The sequence below is a fragment of the Protomyctophum bolini genome (assembly GCF_963924005.1).
Source record: "Protomyctophum bolini genome assembly, chromosome: 10".
In the NCBI taxonomy this organism is placed as follows: Eukaryota; Metazoa; Chordata; class Actinopteri; order Myctophiformes; family Myctophidae; genus Protomyctophum; species Protomyctophum bolini.
This window is the reverse complement of record NC_137871.1, coordinates 28738561-28758664: the sequence shown is the minus strand read 5'-3', so window position 1 is coordinate 28758664 and position 20104 is coordinate 28738561. Positions and strand designations below refer to the sequence as shown.

The 20104-nt window shown below is 44.5% G+C and overlaps 1 protein-coding gene across 5 annotated transcripts in view; it reads right to left on the bottom strand.

Moving 5' to 3' along the window:
- The window catches only part of diaph2 (diaphanous-related formin 2), a 539224-nt gene that overhangs the window by 245602 nt on the left and 273518 nt on the right, over positions 1-20104 (bottom strand). For all 5 annotated transcript variants that reach the window (XM_080774225.1, XM_080774228.1, XM_080774227.1 and 2 more), the window contains one exon: positions 3599-3697. In XM_080774225.1, coding sequence (XP_080630351.1) covers positions 3599-3697 — 99 coding nt within the window. The remainder of the gene's footprint in view (positions 1-3598; positions 3698-20104) is intronic.

Sequence of the window (20104 nt, the reverse complement as noted above, 5' to 3'; positions counted from 1 at the left end):
TCATGAGGGGGTTATCAGTTGTTCCATCTCTGAGGTACGGGATATTCAAGCTGAGGCACGCATCTCTAAAAGAGGTGGGTGACAAAATACAAATAAAAAGAAGAGGGGGGGGGGGGGGGGTTCTGCTTTCTCATGCCATGCCCATCAATCAGGAGAAGACACCAGACAGTGAGCCCCCTCTCTCCCAGTAATGCATTCATACACACACCTTATGGAGATGGGATGGAAGGGGGTTCATAAGGGGAGGAATAGGAGGGACTTGAGCTGTCAGCATGACACTGAAGTACAAGCTTTTTATTGATGACCTGTATCCGACTTGAGACGATTGCTGAGTAAGGACTAACCCCCCCCCCCCCACCCAGAGCACACCGCAGCTCCGACCATGTGCACTGGTTATTAACTCCATCCAGAGCACACTGCAGCTCCGACCATGTGCACTGGTTATTAACTCCATCCAGAGCACACTGCAGCTCCGACCATGTGCACTGGTTATTAACTCCATCCAGAGCACACCGCAGCTCCGACCATGTGCACTGGTTATTAACTCTATCCAGAGCACACTGCAGCTCCGACCATGTGCACTGGTTATTAACTCCATCCAGAGCACACTGCAGCTCCGACCATGTGCACTGGTTATTAACTCCATCCAGAGCACACTGCAGCTCCGACCATGTGCACTGGTTATTAACTCCACACAGAGCACACTGCAGCTCCGACCATGTACACTGGTTATTAACTCCACACAGAGCACACTGCAGCTCCGACCATGTGCACTGGTTATTAACTCCACACAGAGCACACCGCAGCTCCGACCATGTGCACTGGTTATTAACTCCATCCAGAGCACACTGCAGCTCCGACCATGTGCACTGGTTATTAAAGGGACACTTCACCCTTTTTGCAAAAAAATATATGTTAATGACGTTTAGAAGCTTTATAACACTTTCCTGGGGGTCTTTATGTGTGTAATATGTGGTTTTAGATATTTTAGATTGTAGCAGTGAGCCTGTTGTCTCTAATGTCATGGACACTGGGCTGTTGTCTCAGTAAGACAGCTCTCCCCCCTATCCACAAGGAGGAGCAGTGCACCAAATAATTATGGGAATTGTAGTCCAGGAAGGTAGTGAGACCAGTGTCCATGACATCAGAGACAACAGGCTCACTGCTACAATCTAAAATATCTAAAACCACATATTACACACAAATACCCCCAGGAAAGTGATCTAAAGCTTCTAAACGTCATTAACATATATTTTTTTGCAAAAAGGGTGAAGTGTCCCTTTAACTCCATCCAGAGCACACTGCAGCTCCGACCATGTGCACTGGTTATTAACTCCATCCAGAGCACACTGCAGCTCCGACCATGTGCACTGGTTATTAACTCCACACAGAGCACACCGCAGCTCCGACCATGTGCACTGGTTATTAACTCCACACAGAGCACACTGCAGCTCCGACCATGTGCACTGGTTATTAACTCCATCCAGAGCACACTGCAGCTCCGACCATGTGCACTGGTTATTAACTCCACACAGAGCACACTGCAGCTCCGACCATGTGCACTGGTTATTAACTCCACACAGAGCACACTGCAGCTCCGACCATGTGCACTGGTTCTATAACTCCACACAGAGCACACCGCAGCTCCGACCATGTGCACTGGTTCTTAGGCTAAATCGCTGACTTTGTTTGCTCGAAAACAATATTTTTTTCTACACATCTGTCTTAAATAATGACCAAATACGCTGCACAATGTTTTGTCCCAAATGGACTTCCGTGAAAAGGCGAATGAGCCTAAGACCCAGCACGCATGCTCTCGGCTTATGTTATATATATTTATTTTATAATAGCATCCAATTGAGGTAAGGAAAAGGTTCATCCCTGAATTCTCCTTTAACACACTCTGGCCATATGTGGGAAGTTGAGGTGCAATATGGACACGGTGTTCGGACAGTCTTTGCTCCCTACTGGCTGCTGGGGGGCGGACACGAATCGCGACACCTAGACAGTGTGTTATGAATTTGCTTTACAAATCATTACAGATGGAGCACTTGGACGTGATCCATTGGTACTAGCTGCTGCGGTGACCCCACTGAACTATTGCCAAGAAAGCACTTTCCACAAAGCGGAGGGGGGGCTCGGGAGACATGGGGTTATGTAAATGGTGTGCAACAACCACACCGCCATTGGCACTTGACCACTGAACGGTCCTAAAACTATTAGAGAATAAACAATTGAGAATATATACAGAGTGTCTGTGTGTGTGTGTGTGTGTGTGTGTGTGTGTGTGTGTGTGTGTGTGTGTGTGTGTGTGTGTGTGTGTGTGTGTGTGTTTTATAATGTGAAATGATAAATTGATAAATGGTGCATTTATATAGCGCTTTTATCCAAAGTGCTAAGTAAGGACATACCCAGTACCACACCTGCATACGATACACGTTATATTAGGGGTGCAGCGATATAGTAACTGCATCGAAAAATCGATTTTCATGAATCGAAGTATATCGAAATGAAAACAGCAACATTGACTTTGTATCATAATCGGTATCGAATCGCTTTGCGATGCAAATAATCAATTGTATCAATACTACGTTTTTGTGCATGGTATTTGCAAATTAGATTGACACGGACGATTTCATTGTGCATATTGTTAATGTAGATTTTCTTGCTTTGCTTCACTTGGAAAGGCACAAGCCTCACTACCTGTACTGCATGTGTGCATTTACTTTTTAGGATTTTAGGGTTGAATTCATTCCTGTTTGTAACCTTTATTCCCTATCCAGTGTCCTTCTCTCTCCCACTTACTGTGTACAGATGAGAACACTTAAGCCTATGTTATATGTATACACTGTATGTATTGTACACACTATATCTTTGATAATTTTACCTGTTCGTTTTCTTTATTCAACTTACTTGACTTTGAAGAATAGGTCTGCAACAATTAACCAGATGGATGGATAATGGATTTAGCTGATTATAGAAAAAAATATATTTCAACCTTTTTTGAATAGATTCACTGATTGGTCAAATCAAAATTGAAAAATAAATCTTAGTAATTATCCGATCCAATAACTTCATTAAAATATATATATTTTTAATTATAAGTTATAACCTAATTGATTTAATCACTGATTAACTGATTAACTGTTGCATGCCTCTAAAGAAATTGCATATCTCCAAAACTGTTACTTTCGAACTTGTAGATTCTGCTACTTTTGATGGTTTTGTGTGACGCTGTAGTATGATCAAGTAGGGCGTTAATACGAAAACACACAAAAAGTTAGAATATGGAGATAAGAGGTTTCTGCACGTGGCTATCGGGTAGTACAGTACATACACACACAGAAGACAGAGGCGTTCATTAGAGGACATACTGTATAGTAAGTGCATGACGTAAGGCGGCTGTAGCTGTGTGGGTAGAAAGGCCATCTGGGAGTCTGAACGTAGACTGTTTAAACCCCCGGCTCACCCAGACTATGTCACTGTGTCACTCACAGGCTAGCTCCCCGCCTGCCCTCATCATAGCCATCTGAGCAGCCATCAGCTGGGTGAATTCCCCCCCCCCCACCCAATAGAATACCCCTTTCCCTGTACTTACAAAGATTCTGCGCAGTCTTGGAGTCCAGGATCCGGAGTTCTTTCGCCTTTTTCTTGAATTGTGTCATTCTGTTGTCCGTTACGTCGACATCCTTTTTCACTGCGGGGAAAGAGAAACGAAAGACAACAATTACTTTTAGGATGGCTGCCACATGCACTGTCGTGACAGACTGAGGTCATAACGCTGTCCATCAGACTTCAACGCTGCCCGTTTTCATTACTTTGAGACAGTGTAAGTTAAACAACTTTGACATCAAGATCCAGGTCAAAAGAAGGGCAGAAGGAAGTGCGACAGGAGGAATGGACAGGAGTCAAATAAATGCACTGCTTCTGTCCCGGACCATCTTTTTTATTTTCATGAATGTTAATCCATCATACATTTGTGAGCAGTGCACACCGTCTCCAATGAACAGCTACTTGCATGTGTGAGTGAGTGTGTGCGCGCGTGCGTGTTAGGACCTTTGATCCCTGTCTGAGTGGGACCTATTGACCCCTGCAGCTGCTTAAGTCAACACCTGTGCTTGGCTCCAAGGCACTCCAAGGCACCACACACACTATAACACAGTATTATAACACACAATAACTACCGGTACTGTATGTTATAATACACAGTAACTAGAACAGTAAAAGTATAGTTGCACCGCTCAGTTCGCACGGGTACGATTCTCTTTTCTCATTGATTTGGTAGCCACGCATGCAAACTCATGCATCACTGACGGACGTTTCTGAACAGAGCTACATTATCTTAACTCAAATCATCAAAATGAAATGTAGTACAATACCTGTAATGTGCCAGGTTATTATTATATTTAAAGTCTAAAAGCCTTGTTGGTGACTTTACAGGTCCTTACATTCAATCTGACTAAAGTGGTTTGAGGCCACCTACATTCCCATAAAAAAGGGAGCGAAAACACCAACATATTGACAGAAACATTGTGATCCTTAGAGCCTGTAGCAGGGCAAAGGTGTGCAAAAGGTGGAAACATGGCTGTAGCTGACGTTTTTGTTGCCCTAAGCACAACTATCTCTGCTACTACCAGACGGTGGAGACGGGAGAGAGAGAGAGAGGGAGGGGTAACTACAGCTGTGTCAGAGCAGAGCACCGTGGTGTAGTGGAGGCACGCAACTTACGCAAGTAGCGTTGCAGGAGGAACACGTGAAAAAAATAAAAAGGTTTGCTGCCTCGCTCATCGTGTTGCCCCTGGCGACGTGTTGCCCTACGCATTATGCGTATTGCGTACCCTTGCTTACCCTTAGCAACGCGCCTGGGTGGAAAGAAATAGTTTACACATACTCAACATGCTGTATTGTATGTGGTAAAATACATTTAAAACTTTGAATGTTCCCCTTCAATGACATGCCCAGAAAAGGGTCAGGAGGAAAGATGCGCAATTCAAACAAAATCCCATCACGATTCACTTAACTAAGCTGACAACCCTGTCAGTTGTGTCTGATAAGAGTTGACTGGCTTATCTTATGTCTAGCACTTCTGTTGTTTACCATCTCATCCAGTTCCCAGTTTCTGCATTGCCTTACAATTTCCAGTGAATGCTATAAATGTCCTCCTTTTATATCGAGCACTACAAACCTACCAGAAGACTATTGAAAATGGTAACTTAATCATTCAAAAGAATAATTTTCTTGCTCGCATTCAGCTGTGTTATTCTCATGGGGGCAACGGAGCAGAATGTTGAAACGTGAAGGTGTTGAGTGGAAGAACTGAGTGATGAAAGGGTCTTCTAACCCGACACTTTGTACAAAGTGATCTGCTGTTCTAACAACCATAAGCAGGCACACTGTAACATGGATGCCCTTTTTCCCCACGCTCATACCAACGTGCGATTGAGTGTGTGCATGTGTGCAGCTCCACCATCCCCTGCAAACCTCCCATCGCAGATGAGGAGTTACATGTGCAAACTTAAACCTTATTTATACTTGTGAAGAGACAAATGTGTCACTCGACACTCGTGTAATGTGTGAAATAAAGGTCCATCTCAATTAATTAGAATATTGTGTAAAAGTTAATTTTCGTTCATTTTCTTCCGTAATATAATTCAAAAAGTGAAACTTTCATATATTCTCAATTCATTGTGCATAAAGAAGTATTTGAAAACTTTTTTTTGTTTTAATCTTGATGATTATGGCATACAGCTCATGAAAAAAAAAAATCCTATCTCAACAAATTAGAATATTTTACGAGACCAAAAACAAAAAAATATTTTTTTAAACGAGAAATGTAGACCATCTGAAAAGTATATTAATGTATGCAGTCAATACTTGGTCCGGGCTACTTTTGAACAAATTATTTCATCATTGTGGAGTGGCATGGAGGTGATCAGCCTGTGGCACTGTTATGGAAGTGTTAAGATTTGCTTCTGCCAACTGACCAGCTTCTGCTTCTGACCAGCCAACTGGCCTGACCTGAACCCCACAGAGAATCTAGGTTGTATATACAACACCTCAACAGTGCCACAGGCTGATCACCTCCATGCCACGCCCCATTGATGAAATAATTTGTTCAAAAGTAGCCCAGACCAAGTATTAACTGCATACATTAATATAGACAAATTCAGAAACGGGTCTCATGGTCGCAGCTTAGGTAAACTTGCACCTCTTCTACTATAGTGAACTGTAGAGTGACTGATGTTAGTCTGCCTCAAATGTTACTCTTTTACCTGCTTTTTACTAACACTAACATTACAAAGATGCCCAGAACATCGGGATGAACCTGTGTAGTTTATGGCTGCTCCAACAGTAGTGGCAACATTCCAAGAAAAACAAAACGAATGTCAAAATATCTACCGCGGAGACTGAGACCAGAGCCATAGAGTTTGTTGAGGAATTGACTCACGAAAAGACACATTGAAGCAAGACATTAGCAAGACAAGCAAGGTCACGTCCAGGCTGCGCAAACACTGGCTCAGCAGCCTGCTGCTGATTAGATAGGTCAGTGCTTGAATATGTTCCACTGTGACTACTGCACTTTGAATTGTATTAACTGTTCGCTTTTACCCCTTTTTCCATGTTGTTTGTCTTTTTGGTTTTTTGTACGTTGATCTTATGTGATATGGACTATTGTCTGAAATAAAGATTATATATATATATATTACTTCAAACTCGAAAATACAAATTGGGAATACTGGCGATCGAGGGATGTACTGTTGTAGTTTGCAAACATGAAAAGGAGGCGGCTGCCAGAGTAGCAGGAGAGAAGACGTCTCACCCCCTCCCCTTGACTTGTGGGAGAGGCAGGCACGCTGCTTTGCTGCTAATCATCACAACGGCTCTATTTATTTAAGCCCAAGGTGGGATTCTCCCAGGAAATCTAGAACAAACAAGGCTCTCCCTTAGCACCAGCTTGCATATTTGAAGAAACAATCAAACAGGCAGCATCTCCTGGGCAGGCGGCAGAAGTAATGCTGGAGGCACCTGCCAACTTCAGCACAATTCTTGATATCAACGTATGTGTTCGGGCATGAGATTGTTTCATATACAGTACCGTATATACAGTATAATTTACGCGCACACACACACACACACACACACACACACACACACACACACACACACACACACACACACACACACACACACACACACACACACACACACACACACACACACACACACACACACACACACACACACACACAATGCCCCACAGCTACCACAACCTGGGTTTAATCAGCTTTGCAGCACGAGCTAGGCCCCACTTTTATTGCTCTCTCAAACAGATAACCCCCTCTATTCCCACTCCCAGAACATGTGCATCTAACAGATTTACAACAGGGTCAGCCTTTTTGGTAACAGTCCAGGGTGGAGGTTTTGATTTCACTTTTTCAGTCTTGAAGTGGGAGTCATTTGATGTTGATGATTAACAGTGGCTTAGGGGTAGAGTGGCTGGATGGGAACCGTGTGCGCGATCCCGGGCTCCCCCAGAGTTAGTGTCGAAGTGTCCTTGAGCAAGACTCAGAACCCCAAATTGCTCCCGATGTGCAGGTTGGTGGAAACACTTTACTTAGAACGAACACATAAATACATGCAGGTACAAACCCCGGGAGGAACAGCAGCACACAGAGGGCAACGTATCAAACTATAATCCGACACAGAGTCAAACAAACAAGTCACTTAAATATCAGAGTCAATCATTAGTCCAACTGCCCACAGCTGCGCTCCCAGGTGGAACAGTCTCTCAATACAGCAGGGAGTGGAAAACATACACCAGGAGGCAAGGGGCAAAATATGAGGACAGCGACCCAGGCAGGCATGGCACGTTCTGGGCACAGAGCGTGACACCATTTAATAACTTAAAGGACCACTTTTCTGTAGGGAAACGGCTCTCAAAGTCACACATAAACGAACGCAACAAAAGCTGATTCTGACAGTATATCACATCAGGAAAATTCATGCGCCACTTTAAGACCTAAACTTCGTTGAATGACAAATATCAAAATTGTGACATGCTGTGAGCTTAAGGAAGAAATTGTCAGGATTGTCAGGACGTCGCAGAATTAGTAAAACATTGACTTTTGATATGGCCTTGTGGTTATACTTCCAGGCTGTTCCAAGACAGCCTCCCACAGAGGACTGTTGAAGCATAACTTGAGGATATGGGTTTTACGAGGCCCTTGATTCTACAAGACATGGAAATATAGCCTATCTAGTTTCATTGGATTTCAAGGTTCGCAATTCTCCCGATAAGGCTCATATCCCTGCCCCCGCCACCCTCACTGTCGTATTTCTGATAGTCACTCAACACTCATAATTCAACCCACCCTGGTAAAACACCTCATGTCGTCCTTTGACTCAAGATTTCACAGACCAATAACACCCTGACTCAAGTTCAGCAAGCCAATTCACTCAGCTATATTATTTTTATTTTTTATTTTTTTAACACAGCTTGGTGGCTCTGATCCAAGGAATCGTGCTGAGCCACCACATGGGGCAAAAAGCCTTGGACAAAGAAACCAGAGATGTAGAAAAAACACCAAGACTGGGAAACAATGATCTCCCCGGCCCGGGGTGGACGGCCCACAGATTGAGGGCACATTAAACGGAGGACAATTTTGGCTGCCCCGATGTTTCTAAAACCTTCACTTCACCCCGTCCCCCGTCCCCCGTCCCCCCACCATTCCCTTCTCCCTGCTGGGGTTGTGCCGCTTGAATGTCTCACCTCGATACCTCACACTCTCACCAGGGAGCTCTGTGCCAATCGATCAGCACCTCATCTGTCCTGTCCTGTCCTCTCCTCGCCCCCAGTCCCCCTCAACACCCCCACCCCCCATTTACCACCCCCACTGTACCCAACTCACCCCATGCCATCTCAAATTAAATAGAAAAACAGTGTCTCTGATATAATGCGAAGCAGACACAATCCCTTCTGGTATAACACCATGGTGCTCAGAGCTCTCCCACTGGGAGCTGAGTGGTGGCATCAGCTCAGGGACGGCGCTGGCTGAGCTTCTGCGACAGCATTTTGCTGGCTGACTCAATTATGCCACATGTCACATGTTTCCTTCGAGCGCCGCATGTGGACTGATGGGTCCTGGAGGGCTCACTCACACACACACGCGCGCGCGCACGCACGCACACACACACACACACACACACACACACACACACACACGCACACGCACACGCACACGCACACACACACTGCCACGCCGGTCTGTGAGCCCCGGATGTGCGTGGAGAGGATGACTGTAGGTGGCATGTTTCAACCAGATGGTTTACCCACAACAACAAAACACACTGTAGAAAATGTGTCCTAGAAACAACTTCTAATTACGAGACGATGCCTTAAAACTCTGCAAGCAAGAAGACGCTTGCTTTGTTGTTTCATTTCCTTTTGTTCCCTTCTCAAGGGAAAGTGTGTTTAGCGAGTAATGATCACCCAAGTCTGCCTTTGCCAAATAAGCTTAACCCATTCTAGACGGGAACCTCTTTTGGTGTTTTAAGCATCATGTTATACTTTAGCTATTGAAAAATAGCAGATCTAGGTCTGCTATTTTTGAAAAATCATGAAAATGTGCCTGAAATCTTTGAATATATATTCTTTCAGAGCGAACGTTTTTAACTAAAATCTTTGCTTCTGAGGGGTTCCTGGAATAACATATTTTCAGACTGGGTTTGGTGGCCAATTACATATCACTTTTGGGGTCCTTGACACGAAATATGGAGCACCACTGATACAGAAACATGAGGTTTTTCAGAAAACTGTCAGATTTAATTTTTATTTCGACGTCAGACCTAAATGCATTAACCATTCACCCACTCCAACAGAGTGGTTTACATGATGTGTTGATAAATGTGCTTGCCAACACTGAGACGTGTTGTGCCGGTTGCCTAGTGGCTAATATGTAATGCTCTGACAACAATGCCATCCCTCATGCACAGCCTTGTGTTTGTTAATGCAATCTCCCATGCAGCCATTTAGAGATAAAAACCGTTTGCATCCAATGGGGTGTGGAATTGGGGAATTGGGGTGGGGGGGGAGACAGCTAACAGGCTTGCTACATGTTGTCGTGAACTATGTGAAAACTTAAAGCCATTTCTTATAAAAACAAATAGCAATTATGTGACAACCTGGCATGCAAGTACATGGCAATAACAACTTAATCACAACTTAATAACAGAGTCATGTATATTTTGTATTAATTGTCTCCCCTCCGGGAATCCAAATTAATCAGGTCGAATGTTCTAGGTTAGAAAATGTTACTGATTGCAACAGTCTATGTACTGTAGCCTAAGAGTGAAAATGAACATGAAGTCTATGTTGACCAAAACATAATTTTTTCCTGAACTATATTAAAATAACATTTAGCAAACCCATTGTTATGCAGAGCTGAACCTTTCTCCCTATGGGAGAGAAGGTCAAATATGTTTTACTTCATATTGAACAAATCAGATACTTTAGAATAGGAGTGCATTGTTAAAACATACAAATTAAATCATCCACAGTGATTTGTTGTATTCTAATAACTTGCAGGTGCGGGAGGCTTATGTGAAAGACATCAGGGAGAAAGGCAAAATGTGTTTGAACAAAAACCATACACGCTTCCCCTGTTGCCAACATATCCACATGAACGGAAAGCCCAAGTGATTCAAACTGTTACACATTCCATTAACTGAGTGAGGAGGAGTTCAAACTGGTTCAGGGCCAAGAGAAGTCAACAAAAAAATGTAGGGTTATTATTATTAATATTTTTATTATTTGGTGAGGGGGGGGGGGCAATATAAATAATAAATAATGAGAGTAAAAGTCTGATTTGGCTGATTAAGGATGACTTGGCTTCTTTGTTAAGCCTAGTCTGTTGGCTTTGGACTGAGGTGTGTAGCCTACCCATGGGAGGCTCTGTGATACCAAGAGTTTTCCAACACTTGGACGTCCAGTTTGTTTGCTGGCCCAGAATCCTTCCATGTGATATCTCCCTCCAGGCGGCCAGAAGAGCCCGGGCGTTACAAAGCTAAACACTACCACATGTTCACTTCCGGACACAGAGCCATACGGCAGAACCGCCGCAGAATGAGGAGGGGGGCTTGAGGAGGAATAAAACAAAGTGCAGATGACAGGTCTTCACCGAACATATTTAAAGGCAGGGCAACACAGAGTGGAACAGACAATGTGGAGTCTGGCTCTCCGCAAAGCAATTTATTCCTTCGAATGTGCAATCTGCCTGCAAACATGTGCCCCGTCCTCCATCTCAGAGAGTCACACCGATTGAGCCGCTAGAGCCGCCAGCCTCTCTAAAGGAGATGGATTCTGAGGGGAAGAGCCATTGGACTTAGCCATGCCTGTTTCACTGCAATATCAATTCCACAGGAAAAAGGTGCAGGTATACAGTGCATTTCAAACGGCATTTGCCGTTTTAAATCACCTCTGGGTATATGCCTGGACTTTGATATGTAGGCAGTAAGGATGATCTCCTACTCGCAAAACAAATGTGTTATTTCAAGGGAAGTTGTGTTCAAAGTTTGGCCTCTGTATAATGTTTTTTTCTTCTTCAGGGGAGCACACACTGATGTGCTGATGTAACAAGGGAAGTTTGATTGAAGCGCCACTAAGAAGGCTCAGAGGAACACATTTTGTGCATGCTGTGTGCTTTGATCCGTCTTCCTAGGCATCGTTTGTCGCTTTCCTCAAATTGGCCACTTTTCAGTGAATCATTGAGAAGTTCGGTATTCCCCGTTAAACCCCCACAGCGCATCACTCCACATTAGGCTGCCATGTTCCAGGAGCCACTGTCTTTGAAGCTCTGTATCTCTTTCAATTGTACGTGTGAAAACAGAAAACAGAAATCCTCCCTCAGAGACCCAAGGTCACCTCACCAGAGCATACTGACCGCTGAGGAGGCAGTCTCATGTGGTAAGGGGGAAAATAGAGTGAACTAAGTGTTTTCTAAATGTCCGTTAGTGACAGAGTGTTTCTGCTTGCCCCAATCACACCTTGAATAATAATAATAATAAAATAACTTCCAAACTAGAGAGCACAATGAAGGTCTGAAAATATCATTTGACCAGTGGAGTCCACCTGTGACCAATTTCTCCCATTGACTAGAGCTAAACAGAGGTCTCGCTCTCTCAACCCCAAAGCCAATCTGCCGTCTGGATATAAACCTCTCTGTCCACGCCTCCCTCTATCTCGATTCTCAAAAGCGTGCTCCCGCTCTCAAAAATTCAATCTCTTTCTTGTTCATTCAGGGACCCGACGCGGTTTGTTTCCTTGTCAGCTTGGCAATGTTGCAGCATTGATTGAATAGCTGACGAGAAAAAAAGAAAAGTAAAGTAGAGAAAAAAGTTAAAAATGTGTAATTGAATTTGCCCAAAGTAAAGCAAACACCTTGGGATTGAGAGTATGTCATTAGTAATTCAATTTGATCCCAATTTGAAAAAGGGCAAGAGGGAAACGTCATTTAAATGTATTGTCAATTTAGGCCCGAAATAGAGAATACATTTAGGGGAAGGCGTCTCACAAGCATGTCTCACTGACTGAGTTAATTTGTGCAACTGTTTCTCTCTCTGCCAAGCTTTAACCTTCACACAACAGGAATGTTGGAGCAGGGACGCTCCTCAGCCCAAGGTGAAGTGATTAGAAAAGAGCTGCTGTTGGGGCAGAGGTGGAGTTCTTAACCATGCAATCATCATCAGGTCTAATGATAACAGTGGCTGCTAATGATAATGATGATGGGACTTGTGAAGGGTGCGATAGGTTTGAGTGCATACACAACAGAGTTCAAAGCTAACACTCTCTCCCAAAACAGGTATGCGTGTGCACCCATTTGTTTGTTCTGGGGGTTCTGGTTTCCTGCGGTCAACTGTCTTCCCATCCACAAGCAGCTGGCTCCAGTCATCCCAGGCCTCTAAATAGAAGGCGTGTGGGGAGGAGGATAAGTCCCACAGAGTGACACTCTGACCTGTGGCCAGTAATGGTTTCAGTATGCAGGGAGAGGCAGCAGCCCACGGCTGAAGGTACACAGCTGGGCCTGGAACTAGGCCCATTGGGGAAAACCATCTACACCACCTCCTCTTCTAATGAGACACACACACACACACACACACACACACACACACACACACACACACACACACACACACACACACACACACACACACACACACACACACACACACACACACACACACACACACACACACACACACACACACACACACACACACACACACACACACACACACACACACACACACACACAGGGCTCTCCTTAACGCTCCTCTCTGCTGGACCTGGACCTCTACTACTACGACAGCCGATGAGAAGGATTGTAAATACGTGTTATGGTTTTCTATATAACGTTCCCTTTACAAGCAGAGATTCACAGAGGCACCATCAGTGTTATATCTTTAAATGGGATGTGTACACTGCCATGCCAGTGGGCATGATAGCATTTTGTTGTGGTCTGTCTACTTGAGTAAACAAAAATACTACTACCAAAAGAGAGTGTTATCGGAGATTTCACTAGGATGTATCAGAATCACTCACCCATGACTTCCTTCATGGATCATGGTTTTTCATGGGTTTCCAACTTTCCACATGGGTGGCTGGAGCTTTAGTCATGTCTGATTTAAGCTGGGGATATTTCCTGACTCCTGTACAGCTAATAGATTACCTAATAGGCTGGGGATTTCTATCCATGAGGAACAAAGGAAGGTGGGGTGTTACTCCTACAGCATCTGTAGGTCAAACATTTTGGCTTTGCACCAAAACATAGTCCATGGTTTTTTTATTAACACAGAGTCCTGCAAAATGAAGTACACCAGAAGGAATGGCTGATAAGAGACGGGCAAAAGAAAACCCTCAAATCAATAGCCATGAGCATAAAGTGCATCGTCAATGACCCGGCTCTCGGTATGGCCTCTTAGCAAGTCTGTTTAATCTGCCCACATCTGCACCTCGTGGCTGTTCCATCTTTCAGGGGGCAGGGAGTGTGGGAAGCTATTCCACTCTGCCTACTGGTCGTGCAGAGAGGCTCCTGTGGGCAGCGAATGGATTGTACCTGACAGCGGATCAGCTGCAGGAAAGTGTTCTCTGGTTGTGCCAGGGCGGCCTGTCGTGACCCAGTGCACTTGAGAGCTGGTGAGAAGGCAGCAGCTGATGGTCCAAACGACTGCCCCTGGCGTCCATTAAGACCCCGCCATTCTGGCCTACTTTACACATTCAGCAGACAATGTTGGAGCCGGAGCTCATGTCACTATGGGGAGGACGAAGAGCGGGGATTTGAAGCTGAGGCTGTTCCTCACAGACAGCTGGCAGGATAACTGATGTCCCAGCGGTCTCTATTACCTCTCCAACCGCCGTGTGCTACACAGACAGGGCCGAGCCTGGACAGAAACACCGGTGCACAGTCAATCTGCCAGCTATCTACACTGCTGCTCACCTCCACCACTTGAATCCTATAGCGTCCCTATACCGGGAGCAAAAAGAGTCCATTTACAAGCAACGCGTTGCGACGTGACACATTGCCATTAACAAAGAATATGCGATTTGAGTGGTTAATCACTTTTCACAAATGTCATTTATGCTTTTTTTGGTCTATTTTTTCTGTTTTTTGATAGGAGAATGGAAGGAGTCAGTTAGAAATGAAATGCACAATACAAAGAACAACACTTTTTTCTCCCGTGTGCCGATAATTGGCTTACTATAGTCTAGTAGTCAACAGGCCTGCGCTTTGTACATTTGTCAACTGACTGAACAAAGTCTGCCCTCCGTCCCGTCCCCCCCCCCCCCGCCCCCGAGTGCTTTTTCATTTGCCCCTTCTCTCTCTCCCTTTCTCCAGCGGGCCATGTCTTTCCTCTTTTATCATTCCTTGCACAACATTTCTGGATGAGATCATGATGTGAAACACTAAGCGAGAGGGAGAAAAAGAAAAAAATAAAGTCATGCGGATAAAAGAGAGCACGAGCACTGGCTCAATTTGTATTCTGTCTCGGGATGCTCAGTTTCATTTTTAGTGTCTTCATACCCCCGAGACGCCTCTCTCTGTTTGGCCTTGTCACCTTGTGATCATATCTTCTGTACTGATCTTCTGGTCTTCACTCGACTGATCGCAGAAAAGGTTTCGCCTAACTAGTGCCTCTGAAACTGTAAAGCTGTATTTAGGGGGCGTGTCCATCCGGAGGAGTTTTGTCCTGCAATGACACCTATTGTGAGATTATTGGCAGTCATATTGAAGTTACATTTCCTCAGATTTTAAGGCTTTGTTCTGTTCTGCTTTTTTATTTTATATAATCTTCAGGAATGTGGAAGTGGTCAAATGGGATGTGTCTATTCATAAAGTTGCTGGTAACAAAGGCGGGAGCAATGCTTAACTTGCAGCACAAAGGTGTAATATCAGATCTAAAAGGGTGTATTGTTTTTTCCATATCAATGTGGGCATGAAGGCACGGCTGTTTAGAGCAGTGAGGCATGAAAGGCTGCCAACCCAGGAAAAGACAACTATGCAAAGCTTATGTATTTTCTTTAAGAAATATGCTTAAGCATTATCCCTCCTCCTGTTGAAGGTTAACCGATAGGTTGATCCAATCTGTCTACCAAGGTGTGAAAAGACTTAAGAATTACTTCACATCTCTGCAAAGGGAAGTGTCAAGGTTTGCTGAAGGATGAGGATGTGAGGAAGAGGGTGGGGGTGGATGACTTTTTCCCTTTCTGGTGGATTGACTTCACGCTTGTTAGCAGCAATAGGTTTATCCTGGGGAATCAATGCTGAGACAGAAATGTACAGTATAATTGTAAGTCCCGCAATCCCATTGAAGACAGCTGGTGCTATGCCTGCCACTAAAATGCATGGCTTGCCACTCAGCACACAAACTGCAGATGCCCACCTAGCTGATAAACAATTCTTGACAGGCATGGAGTCCAATGTATACTGTGAGCTGGTGATGGCTGGGGTCGGGCCGGTGATGTGATTGAGGCTTTAACAGCTCTCTCTGTGTCACCTTCTGATGACTATTCTTCAGACAGCCGCAGTGAAACATGTTCCAATGACATCAGGGTGTCAAAGCAGACATGCCCTGATTAAAGATGGACCATTCAGCACCTGGGGTTGGGAGTTGAGAAGCGCACCGAACCGTGAACTGCATTTGAATCCCGGAGCCTCGGTAGTCACCACCGAGCAATTCACCTGCCCTGACTTTTTACGGGGAGCCTTCTGTCTCTCGTGCTTTCTCTCTCTCTCTCTCTCTCTGAGTCTCAAGGGCTCAGCGTCTCTTTGCATAACAGATCAAAGGGACACTGCTGTTGTGTTCCATCGGTGCGCAGACCTGCCGGACGGAGGGATGGGAGGACGAGGGAGTTTGTTGTGCAACTAAGATGTTGTCACCTTGCTGAAAGTCATTTTTCTTTTAGTTTTTCAGAAGATTTCACACAAAAAGTTTACAACAATAAATTACTATTGACATACAAAGAACACTGCCAGTTATGTAACATAAAAATAGGATTATATGAAATGTGGTGCTCATCGTTCCAGTGGTTTGCGAGATTAGCTCTTGGACGCACGCACGCACACACACACACACACACACACACACACACACACACACACACACACACACACACACACACACACACACACACACACACACACACACACACACACACACACACACACACACACACACACACACACACACACACACACACACACACACACACACACACACACACAGCAATAGACAGACCCTCTCATAGACAGCTATGGACTACTGCAGAGCTACACTGTAAAATCCTAAAAAGACGAAACAGGGAGATACAAGTTTCTCCCCCACAGCGATGACATGGTTTGGTGAGAGAGCTGGCTGGGGGGGGTCAGGAGCGGTCGTAAAGGAATGTACATGTTGATGTTTGAGAGAGAGAGAGGGAGTCAGCGGTATCGATGTGCTCCGAGTGAGCAGAATGTCCAGCTGGTCAGGGGGAGAGGCAAGAGAAGTGAAGACATGCCGAGTGAGGGAATGCAAGAGCAAACAAGACAAAGTGAAAGCGAAGAGTGTGAGAGAACACAGCGAGAGATGAGGAGGAAGAGGGGGAAAAAGGCCTCTGGTTTATGTTATGTTACTCATTCTGATCTATGCAGCTCCCCCCCCCCCCCCCCCCGACAGAGACCAACACACCACCCCTGACTCACTTTTACCATCCATGCCAAGAGCTTTGAGAACATGGAAAAGTACAGAAGATTACGGGAAGAAAATGAATAATCCCAGAGGAAGTGGAGACGTGAGTGTGAATGAGTGTCTTGTGTGTGTCAGAGGTAGGGGTAAAAACAAAAGCGAGAAGAGAGGATTTATCATCCTTCCTTCGCTATGGCTTTGTCACACCGGTGGCTGCTGCTAACTGGCAATTATTTCTGATTTGGCACCCAAGAGTGTTACAAAATTATATCCTGAGTGAAGTGCAACCTTGATTACAGCTGTCCTTTGTCTGGTTCAATGACATGAGTTCTAACAGTTTTAGTCAGACTTAATGAGTTCTAATGATAGAGCACTTTGTTCTGCCCTGTGCCCTATGTATGTGCCAGGCTTGTCTCTTGAACCCCAGGCCTGATGACTCGGTTATATTGTAATTGGATTCCTGACATCTGATGCAATGGGGGATAAGGGATATTTGTGGTGTCAGAGCGCGAAGCGTCCCCCCCACACACACCACCCACACACCCCTCCTGATCTGCCCCCGGGTATGGCTGTGTTACGATGTGTTTATGAGTCCTGCTGCTGCCCTGCTGTCTGGACGGCTCTGGGATGAGATTCTGCATTAACCCGCTGGTAGTAAAAGTGGTGCTGAGGCTCAGCGTGGGTCACTTAGTGGTCCTCTTTGCCTTGTAAAGTGAGGCCGGCGCACAAATGGCCAAGTCCAATAAAATAATGCAGTACAGCTGACCCAGGCATTTAGTCGTTGCTACCTCCATAACCTATTGCCATCATTCGAACACCCGGTGTCATCACAGCCACAGCTGGCAAGCCACCACAAAACACAAAATGGACCCGCTGCCTTTCATGACTAACCAGAGCTCTTGTTCCGACAAATCATTTAGGACCAGGTTTCCATTTTGTGTTTCATATAGCTTTGTAGTGGATGGGGGAAAGAAATGGCCCTTGGAAGAATAAAAAACTAAAGAAAGAAAATCCATAAACCACATTGAGTTACAATTGGATCCTTATGAGCAAGCAGAAAGGGTCAGTGCTGGACCAGAGGAAATGGCAGTATTGACAGAAAGTACAGCCAGGGGAAGAATGAGCCCAAACATATAAGGGACTTGTTTGTAGCCCTCCTCTATGCACCAGCATCTCGGAACGACACAGAGAGTGAAATAAAATAAAACAATAAAGTAAAACAAATTAAGTGGAACTGTAATATGATAATGCCAAGCTTTAAATCAGGGGTGGACATTACAGGGGGCCATAGAAAGCCCAATACAATCCATTTTATGACGAGCAGCAATATAGGATTTGTGAAAATTCTGACAAAAGGGTAAAATGGTAAATGGTGCATTTATATAGAGCCAAGGCACTTTACATTATTATTATGCATTACATTTATCCATTCATTCACAGACATTCATACACCGATGGCGGAGGAAACCATGAAAGGCACCAATATGCTCATCAGCATCTTGCTCAAGGACACTTGAGCCCAGGATTGAACGTGAAACTTTACGATTCCCAAGCGGACGCTCTACCTCCTGAGCATAATTCCTGTTAACAACCTGAATGCTGGTGGATTAAAGTTGGATTAAACCTCCGGTAAACAACAAGAATTATGGATTTACTAAAATCAAAATAGCACAACCCATGTGATCTTAAACAGTAAGAATCTTGGATTTTGCAAATGGTCATGTGTGACTATCACTACTAGATCTATTTAAATGTATACTTGTCTTAAGACCAAACCACGCCAGTTGCAACTCCTTGCAACTAGTCACAACTCCTTGCAACAAAACGGGGGTAATGGTTGCATGTTGAAAGGAGTTGTGTGGTGAATCATTGGTGCGGTTTGGGCTTAAAAAACGTATGAGTTGAGTTTTGGTTGCATTATGTTTTTTATTCAGAACAGTTTTTTCTTCCAGCACTTTCCAAAAGGCACAATCTCAAGCTTATATATACCATATGAGGCCAGTGTCATTTCCATTAGGACAGCGGGTATGATCCAAATTGGGGTTGACATGGCTAGTGAAAAATATACTCTCTAAAGAAGTTTATATGGCGTGTTGATCAAAAAGCACAGCTAGGCCCCTGCTGCTGCTCCGGGCATTTTACTAGGTACAGTTGGACGTAGGAAAATATAAAAACACACAAGAAGAAGGTCAAACACACGATCAAAGGCATGTGCTTGATCACTGGAATGTTTGTTCTCTCTGTGGTTATTTACTGACCCTGTCAACCCTCATGCCTATTCCACTACAATCATTTATGTGCACGTGCGTGCATGCGCGCAGGCACAGTACACCCCCCTTGCAGTGAGTCTAGGTGGCCTTGATCTCAACAGGGGCCTTTGGAATTACTGACACCCTGGTTCTCTCTCTCTCCCTGATGGATTGAAAATATTGATTGAATATACCTCTGCATGCACACATACATGTAGAACACACACATTATATACAGACAAGCAAAATATAAATACATATTAAATACAGTACACATATGCAGTTATGCACACAAAAAAAGATATTCATGCTAATATGAATATGAACGCGACTACTCTCAGATATGCATTTATGTCGCCACGGACAACAGCTAAACATGTTCGGGCTGCCTCCAGATGTCGCAGGCCAAATGTCAGTTGGATTTTATGGATGTTATGATTTGATTCCGACATATCCAGCATTAGTGCATGCATGTTAAAGATAAATGGCTGATTCCTGCCAAGACGTATCATACAAGAGAGGCAAGGAATTTGTATTGGTAGCTCTCCAGCTGCTACGGGAAGAAAAAAACAAGAAAAACAAAGGAATTAAAAGAAAAAACAGGGAGAGAAACAAGCTAGCTGCACATGGGTGAGCCA